Below are 15,584 nucleotides of genomic sequence, written 5' to 3'. Positions count from 1 at the left end.
GGGAAATCTTATTTTGTATGCTGATCTCTTTCCCAGGAAACTGTAGCTTCCCCTTCACTTTCCCATAATTTATTTCCACTTCCCTTCATTATAATCTCTATTGTTAAGAATACTGATCTCTACCTTATAGCACCTGCATGCTTGTCTGAGGTAGGGGGTCTTGCTAGGAACTTGCCAGGTGCCTGTATTCCCAGACAGTCAGCCCTAGTGCTACAGCTTCTCTGATATTTGGGAGCCCTTAACCACTCCTGCCCCTGAATTTTACTGTTCACCTCAGACTTTCATCATCCTTTCCCTTCTGTGAAAGTTACTGAACAACAGCTTCTCTCCATCTGCTTCCACTCAGTTCTATTCAAGGGAATGATATTGATCTTAAAGAAACTCTAGTCCTGATTATGCCACAGGCAATAGACAGAGACACTGCATATTTTGAACGAGATCTTGATATAAAATCTGAAGTCCTTAATTCAATCAGCCTCTCCATGCCTGCTTCATTTCGAGGATTTTTATTTAGGCACAGGTCAATCCACCATGCCCGAACCAGGGACAAGAGGAAGGTCAGTGAACATATTGGCTGTGCAGTGAAGAAACACAACTGCACCCAGCAGTAACACACAAGTCACGACTACCAATTTTGTTGTTATGGGGAGAAGGGGTAAAAGAAAAAATAAACCAAATAAATAATTTAAAATTAAGCTGTTATTCAAAGCCTCAGGTTAGGGCTGTATTAACAAGAACATATGTGATTTATTCATCAATTACTAAAGATTATAGATAGATTTTAAGCTAAAAGGTATAGTACCATCACTTTTAATTCAGTTCTTACTACAAGCTAAATTTAAAAGAACAATTATGATTTTCCCCTTTCACAGGTGGGAAAACTGAGAGCAAGAGAGAGGAAATAATTTGCCCAAGGTTATATGGGCAAAATGTGGCCAACTCCATCCAACTCCAGGACCTAAAATTTCTCGAAACAACGAGCTCCCTATAAAGATGTATTTTTCCTAAGTAGCCTGGGTTGGACAAAGCAATTATTCCGGCAGCTGGGCCCTATGTCAGGAAGAAACATTCCTTAAGTGCTATCAGACTAGTATGTCCCCTGGGAGATCTAACCATCATTAGTGAAAAGCTTCATTGACAATATTGTGTGCAGCCCACTGTAGTGGGCTAGAGCAATGCATTATCAATAACTCAGAGATTAATTTAATGGGCAAAATTATATGCTTCCTGCTTTACAATACTTTCAGGTAACCAATAGTAGTATGCTTTCTGTAAATGCCAATTGCCAGCCCTCGGGTACACAGTGTCAGCGGGATTCCCCACTTTCCATCCCACATCACCACTTTCTCTGGGAAGGACACTGTAAAATGGGCATTCAGTGCCTCTGAAATGCCCCTGCAGAGACTCTACTGTAAGCAAATTTTTCCCTTACTGTCCTCCAATATCCTTTATCTCTCTGACAGCCGAGCTTGTTACCCATGTCTCTCTCTTAAGTAGGTCTTACTACACTACCCAACCTAAAGGGATCTTGTGCATCATCTGACAAGCCTTAGCTCAAACCTGAGCTCAGTGAAATATCACCTATCACCACAGGAATAACACAAAATAGAGACCAAAACACACAAACAGAAGAACACGTCATCTTTTTCTGCGTTCCTTCAAAATATCATAATTATGTTTATAATATAAAATTATATTAATTATAATATAATTAAATTATAATGTGAATCTGATGGGGAGGGTGGAGGGGAGGTGGCAGAACTTGCGAAAAGTGGATTCTTGAATGGCTGCCTTGAGTTTCTGATTCCATAGGTCCTAGGCAAACACCAGAACTCTGGTTTGAACAATAACCCAGGTGACTGGGATCAGCTGGTCATGTCAAGTTCTCTGTGAACTTCACTGAAAAATGCTGTCCCCTAAAATGTTCCTCAGTTTCCTGATCTCGAATACAATTCCTGTCTGAACAGTTCCAAAGGCTGGCTTTGTCCATTAGGCAATGTTCCTCCCCTGGGTTATAAACGTTAGAACACGAGGGCCTGAGCAAATGCAGGCTTGTTCTTTCCTCCATGGCACTCTGGTCCCTGCACCAGCCTTCAGCTTTGCACAGAAGAACTATTTCATTCGCTTGTTTCAGGAAATGATGTGGCAGTGTCAGAAGCTCGATTTAAGCAGGAGGATGGAAGGAAAGAAGATATAGGACAGGGTTCCCCCCAAAGAAGGCATCTAAGAGCATGTAATCTGCAGTTAAGCAAAAAGGGTACCAATCTTGTCTCCACCCTTTGCTCTCTTAGAGACTCTGGGCAAGTTACTTAACCTCTGTCTGAAATTCCTTGACTGGAAAATGCATACAGTAATAGTACCTGTTTTCAAAGACTGATGTGAGTTAAATGCACCATAGGGATTACATAATACTTTTTCAGTGTTTAGCTAAACTTACTTTAAGCCTTCACCACCATGGTACACAGCAGCCATACAAAATAGTTTCAAGGGATGCTACTAGCAGAACTACTTAGCAAAGATGCTCTATACAAGCCTAATCTCTTGTTAGTACTTGGGCATCTAACTGCCAGATCATGTAATGAGATGTGCCTGTTGATTGTGATGGCAACTTATATCTATTACCACTGAAATTCTTGGGAAATATACACACTGAAGCATCTCAGCCTTGGTTAAGTGAATCTGACACAAGAGGATAAAGGATGACATCTCCATTCTCATTAAGAGATAACAGATGGACTTTCCTAAAATCCATTTTTAGCTTAATTTCATTTGTTTAAATCTTTTGTCTGAAGAGATGGTGATCTGAGAGTAATTTTAAATTGTTCTCCCTGGAATGAATATTTCTTTATCTTTATTAGAACCTTCCCCTGTGGGGTTCTATTGTCCTGGGTAGTTTTAAATATTCATCTCATCCAAATACAATAAATCTCCCTTTAATATTTTTTTCCAAGACATGGTCTGCAGCTTTGGAAGATAAACATTACATGATGGGCTAAATAATAAAACCAAGTGAAAACAAGTTTCTAAGCCATTTTCATAGTAATTCCAATATTTCTTAAGTTCTCTGTGATCTTATTTCAACTTCCTTTCATGATTTAGAAAAAAAAGATAACCTAATTTTACATTTAAATTTCTAGAATTATGCCCACCTCAGCTTATATTTTACAGACTAAAATTAAAGTTCTCTTTTGTACTCTCAGTCTTGTTGGTTTTAAGAAAGTTACATGCAAAAAGTCAAAAAAAAAGTTTAGTTTTCAATCTCTGAGTAAAAAAAAAAAAACATTAAAAAGGATGTAATAAAAGGTGAGATAACTCCCACTGATGTCAACAGAATAATGTAAGTTTGGGTTGTATATTTTTAATTCTATAAGGTTCAAAGTAAAGCCTGAGGGTTGTCATGTGGACAGAACCATTTCCTATTTGGTCTCTATGGAGCTAACTGTAACCTTGAATCTGGGACATACTTGAGTGATTTCGGTCAAGCTATGAAGAAAACTTTATCTGATCTATGTTTCAGTATTTTTTAATCAATCATATGTTCATTGAAGGAGGTTTGTGGTCATACTTTTTTTTCACACCATCAACATGGAACTGCTTGTAATTCCCAATACTCATCACCTTCTTGCTCACCTCTCTGTCATTCCTTATAGATATATCAGCAGATTCCAACTCACACTTTTATATGCAGGGGCTTCCAAGTGCCATTAGAAGGAAAACTTCAAGAGGCCCACGGTTTTTGCTTATTTTGTTCACCGAACAGTGCTTGGCAAGTACCGAAGACTCCATAAATAATTATTGAGTGAATGAACAAATGAATGTCTTCCCTTATTTGGTTTGGTACCCTTGTCACCCTAGAATTAACAGCTCATTATCCCAGAGCATCTGCTTTTGTATCTGTCTTCCTTACTTGTCTGTGATTCCTTGCAAATTAGACTTTTGTTTCTGGATTGCCCCTGAAATATTTCCTAACCACCTATTCTGTGTATTCATTTCCTTTTACTCTTTACAATGGAGTACCTGGATTCTTAGAATTAGGGCCTCCTTGATGAATATTTAAGTGAAGGCATCCATCTCATAAAAAAAGTGTCATAGATTAAGGCGAACTCAAGTAGGTTTTTATATTCAATATATGAGAAAATTCTTTTAAAAGTAATTATTGCCTACATACTTTAAAGAAAACCATGGTCCTTTAGAGCGTTTTTATATAGCCTCAAACTAATCTAAATAGATACAGTTTTTCTCAGAGGCTTAAGGTGATATGCAGCTTCAACACTGTAAATTGTAAAAATTTCATATCTAGATGGGGTTAAGACTTCTAATAAACCAAAGCCACCAAATGGGATGCTTTGTTTCCTTTATCCCTTAATGTTACAAGGGAAAACTATTGCCAGAGTCACATACTGGAGAAGAAAATGGTACTTCTCATAAGGAAAAACACTGAAGTTTCCAAAGCTCTTTTTTCATTCCATATCAAGCAGGTTCTTTGCCCGCTCTGAGTTGCCAAAAGAAACATTCTTCACTCTTGAATCGTCACTTTTTCACACCGTGGTTGTGTTTTGTTTTCTTTTGTTTTTAGTAAGACTCCATGGAAGACGTTACCCCACATCTCAGAACAAGGAAAAACCATGCCCTTCATGAAGGTCTAGATTACTCTTCCTCTTACAAATTTATCAACATATCTCAGTGACATTAGCTGTGAAACCAGAGCAGATTTTAGAGAGAGCATAGAGCAGATCTTAGGGCTGATGTCCTTTACATATGTATGCCCATGAATCTTTCTTATTGTGAGTTTTTATTTCCTTATTCAGATTCCTTCTACCCTAATTCCCTCAAGAATGTAATGTCTCCCTTGAACTGTGTAAACTGTGAAGTCCTCATCAGCTCCTTTATGGAAAAATAAAGTCAGGTAATATGCAGAATGTCTTTTGCTTGGAAAGAAAATGAATATCACACCCCCTTTTCATGTTCTGTATAATAAAAAAAACTGGTGAGACAGAGTGTGAGTTCTCATAGACAGAATAGCACTAAATTTTACCATACAGCTATTGTTTAGAGACTCTATTATAGTGTCATTAAGTGTAATCAAAGAAGCTGTGCTCATTAAAAATTCGCAGAAAGACTAACGTGTTATTTTAACAACCCTAGACCCTCCTCTGAAAAACAGGTTACGTTTTCACGTGTAATTTATGAAAAATTTTATGTTGAAGATATAATTTTAAATAGTCCATGACTGTTCTTGGATTGGAAGAATCAACATTGTGAAAATGACTCTACTACCCAAAGCAATCTACAGATGCAATGCAACCCCTATCAAACTACCAATGGCATTTTTCACAGAACTAGAACAAAAAATTGCACAATTTGTATGGAAACACAAAAGACCCCGAATAGCCAAAGCAATCTTGAGAACAAAAAACGGAGCTGGAGGAATCAGGCTTTCTGACTTCAGACTACACTACAAAGCTACAGTAATCAAGACAGTACGGTACTGGCACAAAAACAGAAAGATAGATCAATGGAACAGGATAGAAAGACCAGAGATAAACCCACGCGTATATGGTCACCTTATCTTTGATAAAGGAGGCAGGAATGTACAGTGGAGAAAGGACAGCCTCTTCAATAAGTGGTGCTGGGAAAACTGGACAGGTACATGTAAAAGTATGAGATTAGATCACTCCCTAACACCATACACAAAAATAAGCTCAAAATGGATTAAAGACCTAAATGTAAGGCCAGAAACTATCAAACTCTTAGAGGAAAACATAGGCAGAACACTCTATGACATAAATCACAGCAAGATCCTTTGTGACCCACCTCCTAGAGAAATGGAAATAAAAACAAAAATAAACAAATGGGACCTAATGAAACTTCAAAGCTTTTGCACAGCAAAGGAAACCATAAACAAGACCAAAAGACAACCCTCAGAATGGGAGAAAATATTTGCAATGTTCATTGCAGCTCTATTTACAATAGCCCGGAGATGGAAACAACCTAAGTGTCCATCATCGGATGAATGGATAAAGAAGATGTGGCACATATATACAATGGAATATTACTCAGCCATAAAAAGAAATGAAATTGAGCTATTTGTAATGAGGTGGATAGACCTAGAGTCTGTCATACAGAGTGAAGTCAGTCAGAAAGAGAGACACAAGTACCGTATGCTAACACATATATATGGAATTTAAGGAAAAAAATGTCATGAAGAACCTAGGGGTGAAACAGGAATAAAGACACAGACTTACTTGAGAATGGACTTGAGGATGTGGGGAGCGGGAAGGGTAAGCTGGGACAAAGCGAGAGAGTGGCATGGACATATATACACTACCGAACCTAAGGTAGATAGCTAGTGGGAAGCAGCCACATAGCACAGGGAGATCAGCTCAGTGCTTTGTGACCGCCTGGAGGGGTGGGATAGGGAGGGTGGGAGGGAGGGAGATGCAGGAGGGAAGAGATATGGGAACATATGTATATGTATAACTGATTCATTTTGTTATAAAGCAGAAACTAACACACCATTGTAAAGCAATTATACTCCAATAAAGATGTTAAATAAATAAATAAATAAATAAATAAATAGTCCATGATTACTGTGTAAGACATATTAATTCTAAAAAACAAAAACAAAAAATCATCTGTTATCTCTTCTCCCCAAAATGATATGTATTGACAGTGGAACTTTTCTTTCTGTATTTTCTGCATGTATATATGTATGTATATATGCATAGTTTAACTATGTAACAGTTTCTATATCGAATATAATATATATGTTAGGGTCCACTTAAATTATGTTATATCGTTCTTGAATTCTATTTTTTTTACCTACCCTTTTACACTAAATCTTTCCCCATATTTAATATGCAAAACATTGTTTTTGTTGGCCGAACAATGGATATAGATATCAGAATACTTGGATAGAAGAATGTTTCCTTCCCACATATACTGCAACTTTTTGATCATTTACCACAGTGTAAGTTATTTCATGTTGAGATGATGCATTCAAAGGCTCCTCGGGAACAATAAAATAAGTTCCAATGCCAAAATATCTAATAGAAACTGGGACCACTTGTCATATGATCCCTAGGCATAAACTGAACTCAGCCACATAAGGAAGAAATTAACAAACCCAGGCACTTACTGATTTCAGTAGCAATGATTGTTATGTTGTGCCACACGCTTAATTCCCTGTCAAGCGGTGTTGCAAGCGTTATCTTCCCATCATCTGCATTAACGTTGAATTGTCTCTCCAGGTCGGTGTGCCGGTCGATGGAAAACCTACAAAACAGATACATTTGTAATCTACTTCAATGTTTCTATGATCCATACATTCCACAGCAGACCTTTAGTAATCCTTAGAGAGCCATAGTTGTGAAGTCAAATGCATTGGGAAACACAATGGCATCATAATTTGTAAAACAAAATGACTGAATGCAGCATAAGAAACTTAATAATTATTGTCTAAGGAGTAATTAGCTACAAATGCAACATGGAGGTCATAAACTGCCATCGGTTTCAATAGGTAACATCTTCAAAAATGGATGCTGATGAAGAGTTAATTGGACAATCCATCCCATTTATTGGACAGCTTATGATAATTAGCAGTTGCCACAAAATACCATATAAAACAATGAACCCAAGCCCAAAGCAGGATGGCGCTAGCCAGCAAGTTATTTATGGCCGTTCAAAGGAAATGTGTGTTTGTGTAAAACTTGCATTTGATTACACAGTATGTGTTACTGTTGTTGCTGCTGTTGGTTTGTTTTGTTTTCATTTTAAGTAAAATATATATTTAGTCTCCTATTTGTCTCTGTCCGTAGAAATCAGATGTTTACTGATTCTCTAGTAAAATTTTTTAAATTGGAATAGATATTTTGGCAGATTTACAACACACAATTTCATGAAATTTACAACTTTAAATGGGCAGGTTAGTAGGTTCTCTGTTGAGAAAACTCTTCCAAATAAGACAACATTAAGAAGCTTTGTGTCTATGGCCAAGTGCTTCTCGGGAACACTAAGTATCAAGATCATACAGGAATTATTTTTTCACAACATTAATATCCTTTTTATACACCAGTATCTGAGCTTTGGCAATGGAATGCCAAATATAAAAAGCTATATGTCTTAAGGAACACAAGGCATAATTAGAAATATCGGTCTATAAATAAGCAGTGAAATAAACTAAAACAGGATGGAACAGAGGCTCAAAGAAGGATACTGTAGACTAAATGTTTGTGTCTCCCCCAAAATTTATATGTTAAAATGCTAACTCCTAATGTGATGGTGTTTGGAAGTAAGGCCTTTAGGAGGTAGTTAGGGTTAGAATAGGTCATTAGAGTAGGGCCCTCCTGATGGGATTAATGACCTCATTAAAAAAAGAAGAAGGGGACATAGGCTCTCTCCCTGCTCTCTGCCAATGAGGATACAAGAAGAGAACCATTTGTAAACCAGAAAATGTGCCCTCACCATACACTGGATCTGCTGGTGCCTTAATCCTGGACTTCCCAGCCTCTAGAACTGTGAGAAATACATTTTTGTTGTTTAATCCACCCAGTCTATGTTATTCCATATCTGTAGAAGGACAAACTAAGACCAAGGCCATGTACAATCCCATCTAGGAGGAAGGACTGAAGAAAACCTTCATGGTTGAGGTGACCTCCTAAGAAGTGCACATGAAATCGATTTATTGGTACCCGTTAATGCTAAATATGAAACATGGTCCATGGCTATTTGGAGCTTAGCATATTTTATTTTTTTACATGGCTTTTATGGACATTTATTCTATCATTAAGAATAAGACTATGTTATTATAACAAAATGAGAAAAAAATAAATTTCCCATAGTGTTCTGTCTGTAGGTTTAGTGTTACTATTTTAGTGGATTTCATTGCAAACATATATATGTATTTTATGTATATCTACTTATTTATGTGTATCTACTTATTTGTCTGGTTGTGAAGATTAAAAATAAAGCATAAGTCAGTCTCTTATTTGTATCTATATCTACCTATAAAGAAGGATGGATAAGTGGATGGGTAGATAGATGATAGGTAGATAGACAGACATATAGGGATATGGATAACTCCTTCCTCCTTTTAGCTATTTCTTTTTCATTAGAAAGGATATTTATATCGCTTATACCAGATGCAAATGCCAAGAAAAAAGGCATTTCTGTGAATCTTCCCCACCAAACACAAGCATCACTGAACATTTTGGAATAATATTAAAAAACAATTAATTTTATTGACAATAGCTTATTGCTGAATTACTTGGTAAAAACATGTACCATGAAATTATAGTTCCTGGTACAGTAAAGACTTAGATATAAAGAAAACTAAGACACTGACCTGCATCTATACACCTGGAATTTACAAACCAACCCCATGCCTAACCCCCAGGACGATTAGAGAAATTCAGAAAGGATTTAAGAACCCAGAGGCATATCTGAATTAACTGCTTGCAAAATAATCCTGAGAATGAGGAAGTAAGTGTTCATTGCAAAACATTTCAATCTGTTGTTGTATTATGGGAAAAAAAAGACTAAAAACCCTTTTCTTGGGGAACAGTGATTGTTGATTAGACCAATGAAGCTCCAAGTTGAACTGTAAAATAACTAAAAAGACATGGGTTTTGCTCCAGATATCATGAACACTCTGTCTCTTAAAAGAGCTAAGGAATGTCCAGAGGATTAATTATCACTATCTGCATCATATTCATAAATAAACTTTGCAGGCATTGCTGGGTTCTAGTAATTTTATTATCTCACTGCTGATATTTCACACACTCATGCATCTACCAGTTTCCCAGAGGCCACAGTAAATGAAAATCAGTCTAATCACTGATAGCCATGAATCCCAAATCTGAAACACACTCCATGGCTATTTGATTGCTGTCCAGTAAATGCCTAAAACTTCTGGCCTAGAAGCAGCACTGGGAACAATGACAGGGTTTTGGAAGTTGGTATTTAAAAAAAAAAAAGCTGTTTGTTTAATCCCTTATTTAAAACTATATTATGCAGGGACTTCCCTCGTGGTCCAGTGGTTAAGACTTCACCTTCCAATGCAGGGGGTGTGGGTTCGATCCCTGGTCAGGGAGCTAAGATCCCACACGCCTCACAGCTGAGAAAATAAAACAAAAGCAATACTGTAACAAACTCAATAAAGGCTTTAAAAATGATCCACATCAAAAAAAATTTTTTAAAAACCTGTATCATGCAGACCTCAAATTTGGAATAAATTATATCTCTATACATTGCTGTTTCTGGGATAATTAACAAATTCATTGAGCCTCAGTTTCTTCACTGGTCAAACATGAAGTACTCAGATTCCAGGTCTGGTTGTGAAGATTAAAAATAAAGCATAAATGAGTCTCTGGTGCTTAAATAGGTGCTGAAGATATGTTCATCATCATCATCATCAAATCACCATAATCATCATGTCCCATTAAATGAAACTTTATAAACTTCCCTACTTGGAAGGTGGTGGAGAAGGCCCCTTTCTTAATAGTTTATAAATAGCAAAAACGTGGAAAAACATTTGGGGGTTATTTAACTCCCATCACTCTAACAGAGGCAGGGATATTTTTCTCATTTTTTAAAGATCCAGTTCATGACAGACTTTATGGGGCGAGTCAAAAGAATTTATAAAATAGGCTATAAACACAACCCTTTAGTAAGATCAGAGGTAAGAATGTCATAATATTACGATATTACACAATGGGAGGAACTTGGGGAAAACTATGAGTTAGTTTAAAATTCAGTTTAAAGTCTACCTCAACTACTTCAAGAAGCCTCTTGCTCCCTCTGTAGACATTTCACACATTTTATTGCATAAGACTTTATAGTAAAGGCTGCCAAGAGCCTTTGCTAAACTGTTCAAAAATCCAGACTTAACATAGTCAATAAGCATGCATTAGACACCAAACATATACCAAGCACAGTGCTAGATGTCTTTTTCTTTCTTGCATCCTTCTCTCCTTGGTTTCTTGTAGAATGAATAAAAGAAAAATCACTCTTACACAGGTGTTACTTAGTTGTGTTATTAATCTCTCTGTACCTTTGTTACCTAATCTGTAAAATGGGAATTATAATATATTTTGTGAGATTTAAACAAGGTAATACCTATAAAGCACTTACTGCAGTGCCTGGCATGTAATAAGTGCTCAGGAAATATCTATTGAAAATTTTTAATGTTGTCATTACTTATCTGGAAACAATAGGTTTCTACTGACAATTCCCAGGCCCCTCTTCAGTGGTAAGCCAGCATTCCTTTTACTCCTGCTTCTTTGTCCCTAAACAGTTCATATGGGTTCTCATATCAGTGGAAGCAAACACAAGGAGGATATCACTTTAAGTGATAAAATAAAGCTGAGGAGATGGAGCATGTGGGGAGGCTCCTACCTGCACCTCTAGCACCATTCTAGTGTTCATTTTTCTACCAACTTTTCGGACCAAAATCTTCATCCCATAAACTGACCATTCAAGTTCAAAGCATTACTGGACACACTCACTTTTGTATTCATATTGAATACTATATGAGCATTTGTTGTCATAGTTAAAATTAATTACATTTTTATATGTTTGAAATGAATTACATAAAGATTACCCATATTTTAAAAAACTGCACCCCAACATGCCATTTTTAGGAATGTTCTCAGAAGATCCGTGCTCCCCACCGATAGCTACACCACTCCATCACTAGCTGCAAAGATTCAAGTTGCTTTCCTCTGGCCCTCTAAGCTGCCACCATCCACTCCACTATCTCAATTTCTCCCCACTCCTCCTCATTCCACTGTGTGACATAGCCACATCACTAGCAATAAAAGTCAATACTCAATAACAAGACTCGATATAGGCTCTTTCCTTAAAAGCCAACTGACAGAGAATAATTTCAAAGAAAAGCAGAGTGGGTTAAAAATAGCAAACTGAAGTACCAACTTAAATTTTAGAATCCAGTGTACCAAGCAAGTTCTCCAGATGTCATGATTTTGCATAGATGTCCCAGAAGTAGACACTAAGCCATTCACTCTGTTTTCTGGGATTCCTAGCGTCTATCTGAATAGCAACAGACAGAGTGCAAGAAACAGAGAAACCAGAAAACCTTCAGTATCATCTCACCTGTGGGATCTCATTAAAACAATGTAACTAGTCATAATCTCATAGGCCCATCTATAAATTGGAGAAAGTATCTATTTCACAGCATGGTTCTTTGCAGTAAATGAGTTGATACATGACTCAGATACAATAAATTAATTGGTTAATTAATAGTCGTCTTCAAACTCAGAATGACTGTGAAAATGAATAACTAGAAATAGAAAGATATAAATAAAAACAACCATTCACATCCTTCAGTAGTTTCCCAAGTGACACTAGAAAAATGTTCCAAAATTATTTGTAGTGTTTGTCTATACCAGTCATCACCCTTTTCAAAATATCTGCTACCAAAATATCTGCTTCATAGAGCATAGACTCTGAGCTGAAGAGATGAGAGTCTGTTCTGGGTTTCCTCTCTCAACACTCATCCACAAGGAGCCTTGTGGACCTGGCCCGAGTCTTCACAGATCTTCTTCCTTAAGGTTGTCCCTCCTATTATTCTACAGGTAAACATTTGCTGGACTTTTGCTCTTTAAAGACAGGAAGAGATTGTTTGATTTACATATCATAACATCACATTAGATGGAATTTTGTACTGCAGTTACTCAACAGCTCACAATAGGAAAGATGCACAAACATTTACTGAGCATGGCTTGTTATTATGTGTGAAACATGGTGGTAAAGAAATATGAGAAAAAAGAGTAGACGGGATAAGAAAGTAAAACAAAAAAGAATAAAGAATGAATTTGGTTCCTACTATATCTACTGAAAATTTCAATGTCTTCTAATTTATATCTTAAAAGTCATAGGGGGCTACCCTGCTGGCGCAGTGGTTAAGAATCCGCCTGCCAATGCAGGGGACGTGGGTTCAAACCCTGGTCCGGGAAGATCCCACATGCCACGGAGCAACTAAGCCCGTGCACCACATCTACTGAGCCTATAAGCCACAACTACTGAAGCCCATGTGCCACAACTACTGTAGCCCACACGCCTAGAGCCCGTGTTCTGCAATAAGAGAAGCTACCGCAATGAGAAGCCCGTACACTGCAACAAAGAGTAGCCCCCGCTCGCCGCAACTAGAGAGAGCCCACGCACAGCAACAAAGACCCAACGCAGCAGCCATAAATAAATAAATAAATAATAAATAAAAATATATTAAAAAAAAGTTAATTCTACATTTAAAAAAAAGTCATAGGATTTGTATCTCCAGTATTGAAGTCTCCATTCTAATTTCTTAAATATGCATCTGTTGGATTTGCTGTTCCTTTGCAGATTTACTTAAGATGCATTAGACAAAAGACCTCATTGGAAAAGAGTAGAATATACTTTGGAGAGTCATCTTCCTGCCACAATAAGAAGAAACTTCTTATTAACACAGTGTGGAGTGGTATTTGAAAAACAGGCCCCTTGGGTCATGTTAACGTCAACTCTAATGATGGACGTTTTGGAAATAGACATTCTTATTCTAAAACAATGGATATGTTTTAGAAACTGCATCACCCTTGATAACCAATATTCAAAGATGCCCTATTTAAACTTTCCCATTTTATTCCAACAAATATCCTGGTTTTCTTCAACGCTAGTGTTCCTCTAACCTACGGTAGTATGTCTTAGAAATAAATCCTAAAGACTTCATCATTTTACTTGGTGGAGGTAAGGCTATGGATGCAAGGAACTTCCTACCTAGATGCTGAGCACTTTGGAGATCTAATTTAACCTACTGCACTCTGACCATGAACACAAACTTTGCCACCAGTTCACTCAATCAAGAGTAGTTTGCAGAGGTCAGAAGTTAACATACGATGTCACTGGTGCAGTGGTTGAGAGTAGGTCAGAATGGACAACTGGATATTACTGTGTTGGAAAATAGCACCCTTTCTGTATTGCTGCTACTGTTTATATTAAATTACAACTTTTACCTGAGTCATATGTTTACTCAATTATCACAGCCCAACTATTTACATTTCATACCAACATTTGGCACAAAATCCCTTCTCTTGTATGTATGTGTGTGTACATAAGACAGATTTTACTGTCAGCATACAAATATTATATGTACTTAGATATTCATTCATTCATTTATTCATTTAAAGCATCTCCTAGTCCCTCTTTCCAATCTCACCCCCATACTATGTACCTACAGAGACCCTCTGTCCCTGCTGAATTTCTGTTTCTTGTTTGCAATAAGGAACATCAGACTGTGATGTTCTAATATCAAGAATATTTTAAGGATTTTCAGAACCAAGCTCCCATTATCAAGGAGTCTTTTTCACTCCCAATGACTTCGGTGCCACATTGGAAGGGTGCAGATTAAAGTCTGGAGTGTACACAGTAGATACACTGATTATCTTAATAATCGGGTAAAGATAAATAACAAGTTTCTTTTTAAAAAGTTATTCTGGACTATATTATTTCTAACACAATATTTGTGAAGCCCCTGGTGATTTTTCAAGAGAAAGACCCTTTTATTCCTGACTTCTCTGCTAGGCCAATTTATACATCCATCCTTAGTTTCTTCAACTGAAAAATGAGAACAATAAGATTGCCTTCTTTTAAAGTTTAAGGTAAATCCCAAATTAGGTAATGCACTGTAAATTTCCTTTTGCTTTTTAAAAGTGGCTTTACATGGAATAGTTATCATTATTTGTAGAAGATACTCTGCCAAATATCTAGGTATTTTTAAACAACAATAACAAAATATTTGAAAGATTCTGCTATTTGGTATCCATGTGGAGAGACGTAATGCTGTAATATGACCTGCTGTTTTCACCCAAAGGATGAAACAGATTCATCCACCACAGCCATCCTCAGATACTTTAATTTATTTAGGGTCGTATAGAGAAATCTCAGATTCCAAATCTGTTGGTTCAAATAACATCCCATTTTCTGAGTATGTGTTTTGTTTTATAGTTTGTTCCACTCATGCCTTGAAAAGATAGCATCATAAAGCCAGAATCTCATGTGTAAATTTCTGCAGCCGCAGAACGGAAAATACATTTTTCTACAGTGAGTCCCAGATAAAATTTGATTCATGATTAATTCTTTAATATTTACATAATATCTTTGGAGAAATTCTAATTTTCTCCCTGAGTCATCAAAATAATCATTCATGATTGAGAACTCTAAATATGATATGATGGCAAAAATATGAAAAAATTGAATGCAGTTTTACATTTAAGAGATTAAATGTAAAATTTTAATCTTTATTTAATTTCAATAAAGGCTTAGTGACTGCTTCTTTTGGTCAAGTATGATGCTTAATGCTTGAACAAAGCCTCCTCTCTCAGACACACTGGCTATGACTTTCTCATTATTTACAATGAAAAGTAGCAAGCTCTGTAATAAAGTAATGCTTACATTGCAGTGAGTAAGGGTCCCCAGATGTGCCTGCGAAAGGGAAGGTGTGGTCAGAGATGACACCAAGAGGAGGCAGCATCTGTCTGGGGACAGGAAAAATGAGTAGCACTTTTCCAGGCAGAAAATGTAGGGAGAGCATC

At 36.8% G+C, this 15,584-nt stretch overlaps 1 protein-coding gene across 1 annotated transcript in view; it reads right to left on the bottom strand.

The window, feature by feature from the left end:
* The window catches only part of CDH8 (cadherin 8), a 367,872-nt gene that overhangs the window by 110,490 nt on the left and 241,798 nt on the right, over window positions 1–15,584 (bottom strand). Inside the window, exon 8 of the mRNA XM_007448016.1 lies at window positions 7,139–7,275. Coding sequence (XP_007448078.1) covers window positions 7,139–7,275 — 137 coding nt within the window. The remainder of the gene's footprint in view (window positions 1–7,138; window positions 7,276–15,584) is intronic.

This window comes from Lipotes vexillifer, unplaced genomic scaffold (genome assembly GCF_000442215.2).
Source record: "Lipotes vexillifer unplaced genomic scaffold, Lipotes_vexillifer_v1.1 scaffold827, whole genome shotgun sequence".
NCBI lineage: Eukaryota > Metazoa > Chordata > Mammalia > Artiodactyla > Lipotidae > Lipotes > Lipotes vexillifer.
The sequence above is the reverse complement of the archived record's forward strand: the minus strand, read 5'-3'. Positions and strand labels throughout refer to the sequence as shown.